The 15,062-nt window shown below is 51.4% G+C and overlaps 5 protein-coding genes across 5 annotated transcripts; 3 read left to right on the top strand and 2 right to left on the bottom strand.

Annotated features, from left to right (window-relative positions):
- Positions 1 to 2,867: 2,867 nt before the first annotated feature.
- VDBG_02661 (3-dehydroshikimate dehydratase) lies at positions 2,868 to 3,917 on the top strand (the record flags this gene model as incomplete). Its single annotated transcript, XM_003006476.1, has 2 exons — positions 2,868 to 3,429; positions 3,505 to 3,917. 2 exons carry the CDS (start codon positions 2,868 to 2,870, stop codon positions 3,915 to 3,917), a joined length of 975 nt encoding a protein of 324 aa, XP_003006522.1.
- Positions 3,918 to 4,077: 160 nt separating this feature from the next.
- On the bottom strand, positions 4,078 to 6,115 carry VDBG_02660 (conserved hypothetical protein; the record flags this gene model as incomplete). The annotated part of the gene is made up of 6 exons (XM_003006475.1): positions 4,078 to 4,708; positions 4,935 to 5,020; positions 5,096 to 5,390; positions 5,517 to 5,589; positions 5,644 to 5,949; positions 6,025 to 6,115. The coding sequence occupies 6 exons, from the start codon at positions 6,113 to 6,115 to the stop codon at positions 4,078 to 4,080; spliced, it is 1,482 nt and encodes a 493-aa protein (XP_003006521.1).
- A 1,413-nt stretch (positions 6,116 to 7,528) lies between these two features.
- VDBG_02659 (predicted protein) lies at positions 7,529 to 8,614 on the top strand (the record flags this gene model as incomplete). Its single annotated transcript, XM_003006474.1, has 3 exons — positions 7,529 to 7,646; positions 7,742 to 7,818; positions 7,877 to 8,614. The coding sequence occupies 3 exons, from the start codon at positions 7,529 to 7,531 to the stop codon at positions 8,612 to 8,614; spliced, it is 933 nt and encodes a 310-aa protein (XP_003006520.1).
- Positions 8,615 to 10,347: 1,733 nt separating this feature from the next.
- On the top strand, positions 10,348 to 11,545 carry VDBG_02658 (MAC1 interacting protein; the record flags this gene model as incomplete). Its single annotated transcript, XM_003006473.1, has 3 exons — positions 10,348 to 10,458; positions 10,508 to 10,568; positions 10,626 to 11,545. 3 exons carry the CDS (start codon positions 10,348 to 10,350, stop codon positions 11,543 to 11,545), a joined length of 1,092 nt encoding a protein of 363 aa, XP_003006519.1.
- Positions 11,546 to 13,026: 1,481 nt separating this feature from the next.
- VDBG_02657 (L-xylulose reductase) lies at positions 13,027 to 13,909 on the bottom strand (the record flags this gene model as incomplete). Its single annotated transcript, XM_003006472.1, has 2 exons — positions 13,027 to 13,507; positions 13,593 to 13,909. 2 exons carry the CDS (start codon positions 13,907 to 13,909, stop codon positions 13,027 to 13,029), a joined length of 798 nt encoding a protein of 265 aa, XP_003006518.1.
- Positions 13,910 to 15,062: the final 1,153 nt, after the last annotated feature.

Below are 15,062 nucleotides of genomic sequence, written 5' to 3'. Positions count from 1 at the left end.
TTCATAAACGGACTAGATTTCCCTACTCTTTATAGCGGAATTCTGTATATAATATATTATTCTATATAATAATCTAGTAATTACTAATAAAAGTACTAATAAGATATAACCTAGTTAGACCGGGGGACCTAGGCCGAGCTACGTAACGATAGGGGAACTTAGAGATAGTAGAACTATAAATAGCTTAGTAGATAACTAATAGAAAGATAATCTATAGACTCCTAGAGATAAGTAATAGATACTAAGCCCGCTATTATAATTAAGGAAGAATTTAGAAAGAATATAAGGTAAGAGACTTAGTTCTCCTCTCTACGAGAACGATTAAATAGTAGAGACTTAGTAAAAAGCTATCCGATAAATACCTAGGACTATTTAGAGTTATTAAGAAGATAAATAGCTATAGTCTAGTATATAAGCTATAGTTACCCCTTAGCTATAAAGTATATAACGTATTCTATATATTATACTTAGAAAATTAGAAAGGTAGAGAAAACTAACTATTACCTTAGCTATAGGTTAATAAAGTACTACTAGCTATAAGAATAGAAGACGTATATATAGTCGAGAGAATAGTTAGCTATAGGGGACTATTACGTAATCGGTAGTACCTTATTAAATAAAAGGGATACCTAAAAAGCGAGAATTCGTAAGAATTATAGCGAAACGTAATAAACGACCTCGTCGAGATATATAAATAATTATAAAAAAGAGTAATAGCGGATTAATAGTAACTTAATTAATATTTAGGAGGTACTTTAGCCCTTAGCCCTACTCTTAAAAGAGAATAATAAAAAAAGAAAAAGTAAAAAGAAGAGTAATAGGGGAGTACTAATAGACTATTAGTAATTCTTAAACTATTACCTCGTTATTACTTTCCTAATTCTCGCTATCCTCTTTATTATTAATTACGCTAATAAGAGTATTATAATTTTAGTAGATTATTAATAAATAAATAGTAACTAATTAATAAACGATTTACGATTAAGGTATAATTCTCCCGGATCTTAGACTAAATAGTAACTAACTTAGTAAAGGAACCGGTAATCTATTATAAAGTAGTAGCGGAGACCTCGGTAGTAGTAGTAGAGCGCTTAATAGCCTAAGCGAGACGATTAATAGTAGCGAGGTAGCGAGTAGAGTACTCGCTAGCCTCTTACTAATTAATAGTAGTACGTTTCTTAGTATTTAGCGCTTTATCGTTTTTACCCTTTTAGAGGGCCTTCTAGCTAATAGTCTTAGCTATATTAAAATTAATTAAAAGAAATCTATTAATACTTAAATAATAAATATCTAATAAGTAGATACTACTTACTTTAAAAATATTAATATAGCTATTCTTAGTTATAGCCTTAGTAGCTAACTTAAAGGCGTATATAGTAGCCTAGTACTTAATAGGTACTTATAGGGAATTAGCTACTAAATAATAAGGGAATAAAAGGGGGGTAACTTATAATAAGATATAGCTTATTACCCTAAGCTACTCTATAATAAGAGTATTTAACGGAACTAATTACGTAAACGATTAGCTAATAATTAATTATTAGGTAATAGTTAACCTATTAATATCCTCTTTATAGTAAAGGTACTCCCCGCTTATAGCGGGATTAAACTATTTATATATATAGTTATAGTAATAGAGGTATAGTAGGTCTCTAGCGGAGTATACCTATCTAGGCTCTTAGTAAGGGTTAAGAGGAAGAGGAGCTATTACTCTATAGCTAATTAACTATTAAATTATAGGGGAAATAATTAAAAGTAATTTATAAATAGGAAATTATTTAAATAATAGTATTATTACTTTTAATTAATAAGTAATTAATAAGTAAATATTAATAGATTTATAAATTATTCTTATCGAAAAATTAAAAAAGCTAAAATCGATTTAAGAATTATACTTAATTAGTAATTATATAATAGCTAATTATTAAAGGATTATTATAGAAGATATAAAGATAATATTAAGGAGGGGAGGATATTATCATCGTTATTATTATTATTAGAGAAGAAGAAAAGATAGAAATAATAATTAGAAAATCCTCTTATAAATATATTAGAAACTTATAATAGGCTACTTTAGAATAATAGCTATTTACTAAATCTTAATAATAAAAAAGGAAAGAACGAAGAATATTAGAATAGTAAGACTATATTAGTAAACTATTATCTGCTAATTAATTATAGAAGAAGCTTATTAGATTTCTATTTAAGAATAGAATAATATAAGAATAATTAAATAGAACCGAGATAAAGAGGGAGAATAGAAGAATAATAGAATAGTAAGATTATATTAATATATTATTACTTATTAATTAGCTATAAAAGAAGCTTATTAGATTACTAAATAAGAATAATAGAAGAACGAGAAGTAGAACTAAGACGAGAAGAAAGATATATAGAAGTATTAAACTATAGTTATTAAATAATAAAGAATTAACCTAGAAACCCTAGCTAATTAATAAGAAGTACTTATTAAGATAGATACTTAAGAACTAGATAGAAACCTAGAATATATAGACATCGTTAGACTTAATAATACTAAATAGCTTAAGAGAGAGTTACTTAGAGCTTAATAGGGACCTTTAACCTAAATATTATATTATACTTCAGGACGAAGTAAAGAGAGAGACGGGGCGTTATATTAGGACCTAAAGGAGGTATAAGACCGATAGAGGATAGCCTATTATTTAATCGTAGGAACTAAGGAGAGAGGACTAAGCGTAATAAAGGAATAGTTATAAGAAAGGTTAATAGACTAAGATTTATAGAGGGCATCGATTATTCTATCTCCCTAGAGACCCCCTAAGAGACTAATAGCTGATCCCTTCACTCGTTGCACAAGACTCCTTTAATACACACCTAAAGTGAAGATGTCCGCCCAATTCGACCTCCCAACGTCCTTCGCCAGCTGCTCCATCGGCCTCCCGCACCATACCCTCGAGCAAAAGCTAGCTGCCATCTCCTCCGCCGGTTTCACCGGCATTGAGCTCGCCTTCCCAGACCTCCAGACCTTCGCCGCGCGGCACGCCCACCGCAACATTGCCGCAGACGATTACCCCGCCCTCTGCAAAGCCGCCACCGCCATCCGCTCCCTATGCCACGCGTCCAATCTCGCCATCATCGTGCTCCAGCCCTTCTCCAACTTTGAAGGGTGGCTCGAGGGGAGCCCGCAGCGCAAAGAGGCCTTCAGCCGCGCTAGGGGATGGATCGACATCATGGACGCCCTCGGCACGGATATGCTGCAAGTCGGCGCGTCCGATTCGCCCGGCATATCGGCCTCCGTGGCGGAGTTGGCGGCCGACATAGCGGCGCTGGCGGATCTGCTGGCCGAGAGGGGTTTCCGCCTCGCGTACGAGAATTGGTGCTGGGCCACGCGGGCGCCGCTGTGGCGGGATGCGTGGGAGGTTGTGCGAGCCGCGGACCGGCCCGAACGTTGGGCTCTGTCTTGACACGTTCCAATCTGCCGGTGGGAGTGGGGTGATCCGACGACCTCATCTGGACTCATAGAAGATCAGGGAGTTGGCCCGGACGAGCTGCGAGAGAGATACAGGGCGAGTTGGGCGGAACTGGCGAAGACAGTGCCTCCGGAGAAGGTGTTTTTCTTGCAGATCAGCGATGCCTATCTCATGGGTCCGCCGCTGAAGGATAGCAGTGACGAGTCTGGGACGAGACCTAGGGGGCGCTGGAGTCATGATTATCGGCCGTTGCCGTATGATGGGGGATACTTGCCGATTGTGGAGTTCTTGGAGGCTGTTTTGATGACGGGGTTCCGCGGGTGGTTGAGTGTCGAGGTGTTTGATGGTAGGTTTGAAGCGAAACACGGGGATGACCTTGGTGGATATGCGAACAAAGCAAAGGAAGCTGTCGACAGGATGTTGGATGAGATGGATCCGGAGAAGGTCACGGGCGAGCTTGTCTGACGAGTTCAGTGCAGAGACAACAAGCGGCTTTTTCAGCCTTTAAATAATAAATTCCTTGCACATATTTCGTCTGTCTACCTAGTCCGTGCCTCAAACATCAGGTACACATCCCCATAACTTTCACGCATCTCCAGACTTCGGCAGAGTGCCTTATCCATGCTTAGCTGGACGCGCTGGTAGGCAGGCAGGAGCAAGCCGACGAGACCCGCGAGATGATGTTAGTCGGGCAGGCCTTGACTGCATATTCCGGAACGACAGCCACATCAGCGACGAACGTCTTGGTAAATTCTCCACAGAATTCCCGGCTCTCCTCGAGGCGGCCCTCGATGTTGCTGGAGCGCAGAGCACGAAGACAGTTATCAGCATTACAGCTCTTCGGCTTGCAGGCCTCCCGCTTGGTCATCTTGGCGAGGAAGCCGCCACGCTCGATGGTGTTGATGAAAATGTAGCCAGAGTCAAACAGAGCGTAGGAGGCCCACGAACCGACAAACTCGAGGCTACCGCCGCCAGGGAGAGCGTCATCTTCGGGGTAAATATCGAGGCACGCAATCTCACAGACGCTGTTACCCGAAGGGTCTTCAGGTACAGAAGAGACGTCGTAGATGCGGACGCCAGCACCATAGTTTGATTGATACACCAGCCCGTCCTTGACATACTGGTTGTGGTCGATGCTCTTCACGTTACCCTTGTATAGGCCAGTGTTCTTGGGATTCTCGAGGGAACGAATGTCCCAGATATACGTGACAGGATATCCGTCACGAGCCGGGCCGATGACGTCGTACTCATCGTACCTATGGAAGTTAGGGCGGAAGAATTGGGATTAGGCGGAACACGTACTCATCATCCATAAAGAGCCACTCCTGGTTCTTGGGGTCGAGGAGCCAGCCTTGGTGGGTATAGGTCGCGCCCTCATAAGAGGTGATGGAGATGATAGTTGAGTTGGACTTGTCCGTGACATCGAAACTACGTAAGGTTAGCCATGACTCTTCTGTACAACAAAGGGGAAAGTTGACCCACATTGTCAGAGTGTCCTCGTTGTAGCCATAGCAGATATCGCGTCCCTCGTACTTCTTGTCAGGGCCGTGGTAGACAAGACATTGAGCCTAAAAGGTGTCAGCAAGGGCATCATTTCTCTGACGTCGGTGAGGTGGACTATTATAGCCACATCAATCACTTACATCATGCGTGTATCCATCTTGGGGGTCACAACCAATTTTGACGGGGTTGGTGGGGTCAGACAAGTCGAAGAAGATCAAGCCACCGAAGCAGCCGCCATTCCTCGGACGAGCTCCGACGGCGACACCATATTCAAGTTCTTCGTTCACAACCACGTTGTGGGTAGCGCCCAGGGGCAGGTCGGCGAAATGGCCGGTCAGGTCCTTCTCGTTCGTAAATTCGACGGGAGCATTGGCAGCAGTAATGTCGAGAAGTTTGGTCATGTCAAAGATCTGGATACCGTGGCCCTCGAGCTCGCTTCCAATGAGAACGTAGTTCTTGAAGGTTCGAACTTCCTTCCACCACGCGTCATCATTTGTCGGAGCGAATGCAGGCCTGCCCTGGAGTCAGCTGGGGTTGAGTGGCGAGCGGTGGGAAGCTTACAGAAAGCCGAGCTTCAAAAGCTTGCCTTCTGGGAGGATTTCGATGAAGGACGTGCCATCAAACATGCCGTTGGCTGTTGGGGGTCAGCAATCTATATTCTCACACAGTCTACCTTTCCTTGACCCACCAATGAACTCTCGTCCCGACTCTGGATCTGTCCAGCCCCAAGTAGAGCTACCAGTGCGACCTTGCGAGTCCGATGACGGCGAACCCAGCTCTGCATGGTTGATAAAGTCATATAGATCCATGTTCTTGCACCGAAAGGTATGGTGGGGGTCCCCAGGGATGGCCGCGACCTTTCCGTCTACACACTTGGTGTAGTTGAGCCGGGGCCATTGCGACGAGTCGATCATACCAGAGTCGATCTCGGACTTCCAGAAGGCCTTCTTCTTCCCCATGATCGTCTCGTGCATCTTGCCGCTATCATATAGCTCTGAAGACATATCAGCATCAGCCATAGTATGCAGGCATCATGACCTTTTATGGTGAGATCATGAGGATAACTGACCAGCTGCGCGCGCCTCGTCCTTGGGCATCTCCTTCGCAAAAGAGACAGAGGCAGCGGCCAGGGCCGCGCCTGTCAGAGTACCAAAGCGCATTTCGAGAGAGGGCTGCGATGACAACCAAAAGGCTAGATGGCAAAGTAAGAATCTGTACAGATAAGGCGAGGTCAAGCTACGGTTCGGGGACAACGACGGGAATGGTCTATTTATTCCTTCCCCAGCTCCGGATCTCGCATCCGAAGGCCAAGAGCTTCCATGCTGGAGAGAGCCCCAGCTAACAATGGCTTTGTGTATATTCAGAGCTGTCCGTCGAGCGAATCCTTGATCATTGCATTTCAATGTAGATCGAACACCAAGTTAGGAAGGCAGTTACATCCTTGGCATCAGGTACCCTGGGGCCCAGCGAATAGCCATGCGATAAGAGGACCTTACGATGTCGAGTAGTGCCCGCAACCCCGCAGGCGAGAGCGAGTCTATATTTTATCCATAAAGATTCCAACGAATGACCAATCGGTCTGTGATGAAATCGGAAGGAGAAGTTGTGTAGGAGGAGAAATGGGACTTTGGTAATCCTTTGGCGCCAAGACCTTTAGCAGATACATGCCACAATAGGCGACCAATAAGCCAATACGCAGCTTGCCGCAGCTAACGAACACTCTGTAGCTGTCGAAGTCCTCAGGGCTTCACCACGTGCCACGTTGATGTTATCGGGAGCTAACGGACTGCAACTTGCATATAAGGCTTCCTGCAATAAACTTTTAAGAGAGTTCAAGTTGCCGAGTTGTACTCACGTAGTGGAAATCATGAGTATGTGACAATTTTGCGACAGGCTGGCCCCTTGAACCAGTCACAGGGTCTCGTTTTCCAAGAGTAGGCAGTGAAGTCTCAAGTCTCAAATGACTCTCAAAGCCTGAGGAGTTCAGTGAGCAGCTCATCTCCTGAATTATTCGCCTGTTCGATTCTTCTCGCGTGGGTAATTATTGTCGCAGGATGGTTTGCAAATAACTTGGGTGGAACGGTGGTGTCGAAGAGAAAAAGCGGAGAACAGCGTCGTGATCAATGCCAGGCGGGTAGCAAAATAGCGCGCTGGACCAACGGCTATTGATAAACTAAGCTTCAAAACCAAGCATTAGCTAATTCTTCTCTCTTCGGCGGAACTGTCATTGTTCAAGTCTGTCTACGGCATTTGGTTTAGTACAATCATTGTTCTGTCACTTGACGGTGTGTTGTCGTCACTCCGGAAAACGCTCCGGTGGCGAAGCCGCCCCACGTCATTCATGGTCAGAGCAGACAAACGACAACAGCCACGTAAATGAACTGGCGCATTTGCTCCGGTGTTTGACTGAGGGCACGATGAATTCACACGGCCATGAGAAATGTTTAGCAATGGTGGAAGACAGTGCTTCTACCGTGCGAGAAACATCATGAGAGATTCGCTAGGAGCATTGAGGACACCCTTGAATCCTTAAACTCTCCGCGCAAGTTCAGTGATTCGCCCTGGGTATCACGATGACGTTGGCTAACATCATTATAAGGCTTCACAGCACGCTCGTGATCTCGGTCGTGGCGAGGCCGTTGAGAGCATATATGACGGCCCAGTCACTCGTGGACACCAACACTCGGAAAGGTTCGTTACGATACATAGTGCTCGTGATAACACATCTCCATATATCGCACTGGTCAAGACACACAACAGATAAATAGTTTCCAACAACAAAACAGCCCTCAATATGAGCATCACCGACGAAGTCGCGCAGGAGACTCAGGATCTCTTCGGCAATGTCGAGCAGGCACCCAAGGTATGGCCTCCCGCCTGCCTCGTATCGACAGTTATCATGCGCTGACATGTAATCACAGATGGGTACCACTCTCAAGTCCAGCAACCTCTCCGGGGACAACAACGCCAAGGAGTCGAGCACCAAGGTAGCCGACAGCGACGACACTTTCGCAGAGAAGCTCAGCAGCTCCGCTGCACACAACACCCAGCAGAACACGTCGAGCACCGACAACACCAAGACGAGCAGCTTCGACTCAGAGGCGAGCCACAAGGCGCAGGAGGGCGGAAAGTCCCTCGCTGACCAGGTCAACAGCGCAGCGACCAAGGCCTCCGACCAGGTAAACACATCAAACAAGAAGAGCGACAGCTCCAGTGGCGGCATACTCTCGGACGTAGCCAGTAAGGCGCAGGCAGCAGGACAGTCGGCCGCCGACCAGGCCAGCAGCACCGCTTCGCAAGCATCAAAACAGATTCAGGACTCGACTACAAAGAGTGCGTCTGATAAAGGTGTTCTCTCAGAGACATCGAAGAAAGCCCAGGAGACCGGACAGGCGGCCATGGACACTGCGAACAATGTTGTCTCCAGTGCGTCGGAGAAAGCCAGCGAGGGAGACGGTTCGAATGACGCAGGTGTCATCGCGAATGCCGCTAGCAACTTGCAGGCCGGCGGACAAGCGGTCGTCGACAAGGTGAAGGAGACCCTCGGTGTATCTACCGAGGGCAGCACGGGCACCAACCAAAACGAGAAATCGGTGACGGAGCAGGTGAAGGAAGCCTTAAATGTTGGGAACAACAAGGCGAACAACAACCGGTCTTAGAAGAGAATCTCTAGATTCTTGTGAGATGACGCAAGTAGTGATAACGAAGCAAAGCCTATAATACCACAGATCCTTCTGAGCTACATGCCAAAAACCTCAGATGTCGAGTCAGTTGAATTTGTGCAATCTTGTTGTTCACGCTGGTAGCCCCAGCGGATGGGATACAGCATGGAATTGACTGAGCAGGTGACAGTCGATCTTGGAATATGAATACGACCAAGAACAGCCTGAGCTGCTGCAAGTGCCGAGGATCTACCAGTATTGTCTTGTCTCTCATTTCATGTGATTCCAGTTTGCAACCTTAGATCATCTCGCCAGCAATCGAGGCACGATGTGCCGCCGACAAGGTTGCATCTTGGCCAGTTCAGGAAGTTCCCCCGGCCCTGAACGCACAGCTACGATGTACCTTTGCCGATTCCAGAGAGCAACATAACCAACGCAGAACTTGGACAAGCTTGGCCTCGAAGCACCTAGCCGCAGCCCTGTGGCACCGCAGCCAGGTTCGGAAGCCCACGATCAGCCCAGCGATGCCCAACCCTGGCCATCTCTCCCTTCCCCCACCGCACCCACACCCCGCCACCGCAAGGCCATGCCCCATTCCGGCCGCTTGCCGCGATCCTCGAGGTCGGTGAGGAGGGCTGGAGGTTGCAGTGAGACGGCGCAAGACCGTGCCTGACAGGGGTTCCCCGCAACTCGCGAGGCCAACGGCGTCCGCCCCGACCCTTGTCCACCCACACCACCATGATCTCTTTGGGCTACCCTATTCCTGTTCCTGGCCTGACGCAGCCTTCATTTGCCCCGGCCGAGGCACATGCGCCGACTTTTGCGAGGGGGTGGATGTCTGGGGGATTTGCACATGATTTCCGCAACCTCCGATCCATTTCATCTGCTTCCACTCTTGTAGTGTTATGCCTTCCATGCAGCCAACCCTCCTCCCTCTCCCCCCTTTTCTTGTGAGGAAGCTTGCACAGGATCGGAATAAGATTGCGCGATGAGTCGAGAGGGTGTTGTCAGACCTTGAGGCTGTCTTCATGCCGCGCAGCTTGTAAGATTAGATCTCTGCGACGCACCAATCTGACCCCTGGCGCGGCTTCATGCTTTCGTCCCTCAGTCAGAGAAAGAAGCACAGCTTTCCTCAACCCCCAGCCCCTGGTCAGGTTCTGGAGCGGCATCATATGCCGACAAGGCGTTGATCCCTCAGTCCAGCTGCCCAGTCAGGCTGCAGTGCCGCCACACCAGAGCACATGCTTGGATACAGGCAACGACCCGAAAAGAACTCCTTCGACCCTGGAGAAGGGGCGTCATTGTCGGGCCCAGATCCTCAGGGATCACCTCCATCTTGATTTCCCCCTCCTTTACAGCTCGTATAGTGACACTGCAGCGTGACAATGTGACAGTGAAGCTCTCGCGGCTGCTTTGCCGACCAATAGTCCAATAGTTTTGGTCGTGACATCCCGGCCCGGCGTTAGCGAGGCGGCGCTGGTCACCAACGATGTCATGGCGGATCATATGAAAGATTCAGGAAGTCATCGCCGAGGTTCATTCTGCGGAAGTGTGAAGGGGAAGGTTCATGTATAACTGCAAAGAGACATCCTCTTTTGGTTGCCGTGTTCGTTGCCAAGGTCTGTCTTTGGCTGTCCAAACGTGTTCGCCAGTACATTCCTCGCATATTTCTGCCAGGAGACACTCGTTAGCATTGTACACTCAAGACGCGATTTGCGCAGACACTTACCATGGTCTCTGCCGCTCACATTGCCGCCCTCCTAGCGGTGGCTTCGGGCGTTGCTGCTCAGGGAGGATTGGAACAATGCGCAAGCTTGACCACTCTCTTCCCGGCTTGCGCTGTAAGTATTCAGAGGCCCACAACATGTTGGCATTGACTGACCAGACCAGACGGGCTGTATCCTGTCCGCAGCTTCCGCTGTCGGCTGCACCAATGGCCTTGACCTCCGCTGTAAGTGATCAGACAAGCACCTTGTCTTCATGGTGGACATCAGTTGACCCGGACCAGGCCGCTGCGACCCCACAAGCTCTGCTCAGATTCAAGCATCGGCCTTCAACTGTGTCATTGGCAACTGCAACGCGGATCCCACGCAGATCGAGTCAGCCATCAACGCCGGCGCTTCCGTCTGCGGCTGCGTCAATGCCGCCCCTACTGCTGTCCCTTCGGAGCCGCCCATCACCAGCGCCCCGGCTCCCAGCAGCCCTCCCGTCCCCAGTGAGCCCGAGCCAAGCGAGCCCCCGTCGAGTGGCCCACCGCCAAGCGCCCCTTCGAGCGAGGTCGTGTCCGAAGAACCCTCTGTGCCCCCCGTCATCCCCAGCTCCACAGAGCCTGCATCTTCGGGCCCCATCACCCCTGCCCCTAGCTCACCCGGCGGCGGCGACTGCGATGCCACCTCTCCCTGTGAGGATGTCGCCCAGGCCGTTCCCAACTGTGGTCGCTCCTGCATCATCTCCGCGGCCTCTGCCTCACTCGGCTGCGCCGCCGAGGACTACGAGTGCCAGTGTGCCGGCTTCCAGACCATTCAAGCCGGCGCCGCGCCTTGCGTCATCAGCGCATGCGGCATTGCTGGCGCCGTGCCCCTCCTCGGCTCCGTCTCCGCCCTCTGCGGCTGCGTCACCGCCAACCCAAGCACCCCTTGCACTGCCTCGTCCGAACCCAGCATTACCGTTGAGCCGTCGGCTCCCGCGTCATCTGGCGGCGGCGGCGAGCCTCCCGTTGAGCCGTCGTCCGAGGCTCCCGGCCCTGGCGAGAGCAGTGAGGTGCCTGGCCCCAGTGTCATTCCGCCGCCCACAAGCTGTGCGCCCGCCGACGGCCCCCGACTGCGGTCCTGTTGCCACGTCGGCCGTCCCAGCCTGTGCCCAGCCTTGCTTCCTCAATGCCGCTCCCAATGTCGGCTGCGATGCGACCGATTACGCTTGCCAGTGTGAGGCCGAAGCTCAGGCCAGCCTTACACAGCTGCTCGTTCCCTGCGTCGCCACAGCTTGCCCTCCCGCCTCCCTCCAGGCCGTCATCACGGGTGCCTCGTCCGGTAAGACCAAAGCCCTCGTGCAAATGTACAGGAACTGTCCGAGAACTAACCAAACTATTAGTATGTGCTTGTGCTGCGGCCATTCCCACCGGCACGGGCGAGGACGACTGCCCCGGCGGATCCGGCATTCCCCAGCCCTCTGGAAAGCCCACGACCACCAAGGACGACTACCCTGCTCCGGGAGAACCCACTCCTTACCCCCCGCCGCCGCATGCCTCTGAGACCCCATGCCCCGAGCCTGAAGATCCCGGCCATCCCGGATACCCAGCGCCGGAGCCCGAGCACCCTGCTCCGGAGCCTGAACATCCTGCCCCTGAGCCTGAGCATCCTGCCCCTGAGCCCGAGCACCCCGCTCCTGAGCCCGAGCAACCCGCTCCTGAGCCCGAACATCCTGCTCCTGAGCCAGAGCATCCCGCCCCTGAGCCGGAAACTCCCGCTCCCGACCCTGAGAGCCCTGCTCCCGAGCCAGAGGCTCCCGCGCCCGAGCCCGAAACCCCTGCCCCCGTGCCAGAGACACCCGAGGCGCCAGCTCCCGTCCCGACACAAGCCGACAACGGGGACGACGACGAGCCGGTGACCGTCCCCGTCGGTGCGGCCGCGAGGTCAGACCTCAGCATCATGGGCAGCCTCCTGGGTGCCGTTCTCTTCGCGGCCGGCCTGATGTAGTTCGCTCAGTGGAACTGTAGCTTCTGCCGATCGCGTCGCGCATATGCGGGCTTTCAGGAAGGCTCAGTGCTGCACTGTTGGGGGTTTGTTCTGGCTATGGCGGCGGAGTGGAGTGTTAGTTTTCGCTTCTTGCATCCCCTCGGCAGCCTGAAGGCCTGTTTTTGATGGTAATCACGACGTTTTGGTGGGGTTGGGAGTTGGATCCAAAGAGTAAATCTGAATAATGAAATGACCTGTCGCATCAAATGAACGTCCCCAGTTTCCGTCTTCTGCTTCCGAATCTTGATTGTCTGGCCACTTGACGTTGTTCTTGTGCTATGAAAAGCCGATCTGCGTGTAACATGATCTTGCAGAATCATGCACCATTTGAATGAACCAAACACATGCGAAGGGGTTTCACAGCAGCTGCCTGCAGTGCAGGGCGCGGCGCGGCGCCCACCCTCCCTCGCTTGGTGCCGGACGATCGTTGCATTTGCCCTGCACGAACTTGACTTCACAGCAAATCAGCAAACAAAAATTGCAGGGCAGGTCCAATACTCTGGACACTTGCAGCTGTTCTCCAGAGAACAATTGTGATATCCAAAGGCTTCGTTTCTTTCATTCAATTTAATGGTCCAGTCTATACAGGCAGGTCCATCCTTTGCTATGGGCCGTAGAGGCTGTCTATTACATATTCTTCCGCTCACGTGCCACACTGCCAGAGTGCGCACACGTTTACCGGACGGTGTAACCGCCGTCAATGAGGATATCGGCGCCGGTAGTGTAGGTGGAAGCGTCGGACACGAGGTAAACGTAGGCACCCTTGAGCTCCTTGGCGTCGCCGTTGCGGCCCATGGGAATCATGGATAGCCACAGGTCCTGGGTCTCCTGGCCGACAAAGTCGGACAGGCCAGTGTCGATGTAGCCGGGGGAGATGGAGTTGACACGGGCAAAGTCGCGCCACTCGTTGGCCAGGGACTTGGCCAGGTGGATGCAGCCAGCCTTGGCGACGTTGTAGGAGGTCTGCTCCTGGGGGTAGTTGGCGATGTGGCCGGACATCGAGGAGGTGACGACGAAGGAGCCGGTGCCACGCTCACGGAAGTGGGCGCCGACGGCCTTGGCGCAGTAGGCCGTGCCGTTGAGGTCGACCTGGATGACATGGTCCCAGGCCTCCTTGGTGCCGTCAATGACACCAGAGTCGGCGGTGGCGCCAGCGCTGCATTGGTCAGTACGATCTTGATTTTCAATGATGCCGGCTTTGAAAATAACGAAAAAAAAAAAAAAAGGTGAGGGGAGCTCACTTGGCGATGAAGGCATCAATCTTGCCAAAGTCGGAAATGACCTCCTTAACGAAGGACTCGACCGAGGCGTAATCAGCGACGTTGCACTTGTAGGCCTTGGCCTTGATGCCGTACTCCTTCTCGAGCTCGGCGACGTTCTTGTCGGCACCCTCCTTGCGGGAAGAGTAGGTGATGGCGACGTTGGCACCAAACTCGGCACAGCCACGGGCAGCCTCAATGCCCATGCCACGGGGGCCGGAAGCACCAGTGACGACGACGACCTTGCCCTTGAGGGAGAAGAGGTCGGCGAGACGGTTGGCCTTGGGGATCTCGATCATGATGGCGGTGGGGGGCGGTTATCCAGGTAGCAAAGTAGGTAATTGAGGTTGGGTGAAGAGGGGGGTATCAAGAAAAATGGGGAATAGAGCAGGAATGTAGAGAGAGAGGAGGGGAGAAGAGGAGGGCGTCTGGGGTGGGAGGAATCGACTTTTCAATGAGTCGAGGAGTTGAGCCAGATCCGGGTCCCGCTGGCCGAGGGGTCAAGACGAGACAGAAGCAGAAGTAGAAGCAGATGGATGGGGATGGGAAACTTGACCGTCCAATCCATGATGATGATCGGGGTACCGGTGCCCCTCCTGCTCCTGCTCTCCTGGTCGTGCCCCCCCTCTTCTTCTTCTCTTCTGTGGGTATCCTTCTTTCCTTCAACGGTCTACTCCTCCTGCTCCTGCTCCTGCTTTTGCGTACTTGGTGCTTGGTGCTTAGTCCTTGGCTCCTGCCACCCCTCGAGCTCTTTGCTCGGTGGTGGTGCCGGTCTTGCTTCCGCACCTGGGCAGTTGCTGCTGCTGCTGCTGCTGCTGCTGCTGCTGCTGCTGCCCGTCCAAGCCATGTATCCACTGAGACGCTCTACCTCGATGTACCCCCGCCGACGTCATCACCAGATGTTGTTGCCCCACGGGCTCTTACTCGTTGCGGCACAACCGTAGCTTCCCAGGCCTGCTAGCCCACTAACTGCCGCCGCTGGGCGCTGCTGGGCGCTGAGCAGTGCGCCTACATGACGCCAAGGCCCACCAAGAGTTTCGCGCCAGCCCTTCCAGCGCTCCGGGCTCCACTGCCAGGCGTCTCCAGGCTCGGCCGGCACACGGCGGTTTTCCACGCACTTGTGTGCCTGGCTATCCGTTGGCACCCATCGTTCCTTCCTTGTTCGATCGAGAGAATGGCGTTAGGTCGCGACTGTTACCGAAGGTGTACGGTGCAGGCATGGCGGCGGCAGGAACAAACACAACAAGCGGCAATGACCTTGATGGCCACCTTCCTCAGATGCAACTCACAGGTTTAACCTCGCCACATTATCAGACTCACATGTACAGTACACAAACCTGGCTAACTCCATTGAACATTGGCATGATTGACCCGTAGTCCATTCAGCAATCATCGCACCAACCACCCCCGCCTCCATGGGCATACGACTCGGGTTTACCCTCATCGCGAATC

The sequence above is a fragment of the Verticillium alfalfae genome, genomic scaffold, assembly GCF_000150825.1.
Source record: "Verticillium alfalfae VaMs.102 supercont1.3 genomic scaffold, whole genome shotgun sequence".
NCBI classification, from domain to species: domain Eukaryota; kingdom Fungi; phylum Ascomycota; class Sordariomycetes; order Glomerellales; family Plectosphaerellaceae; genus Verticillium; species Verticillium alfalfae.
This window is presented reverse-complemented; position numbering and strand designations above follow the sequence as displayed.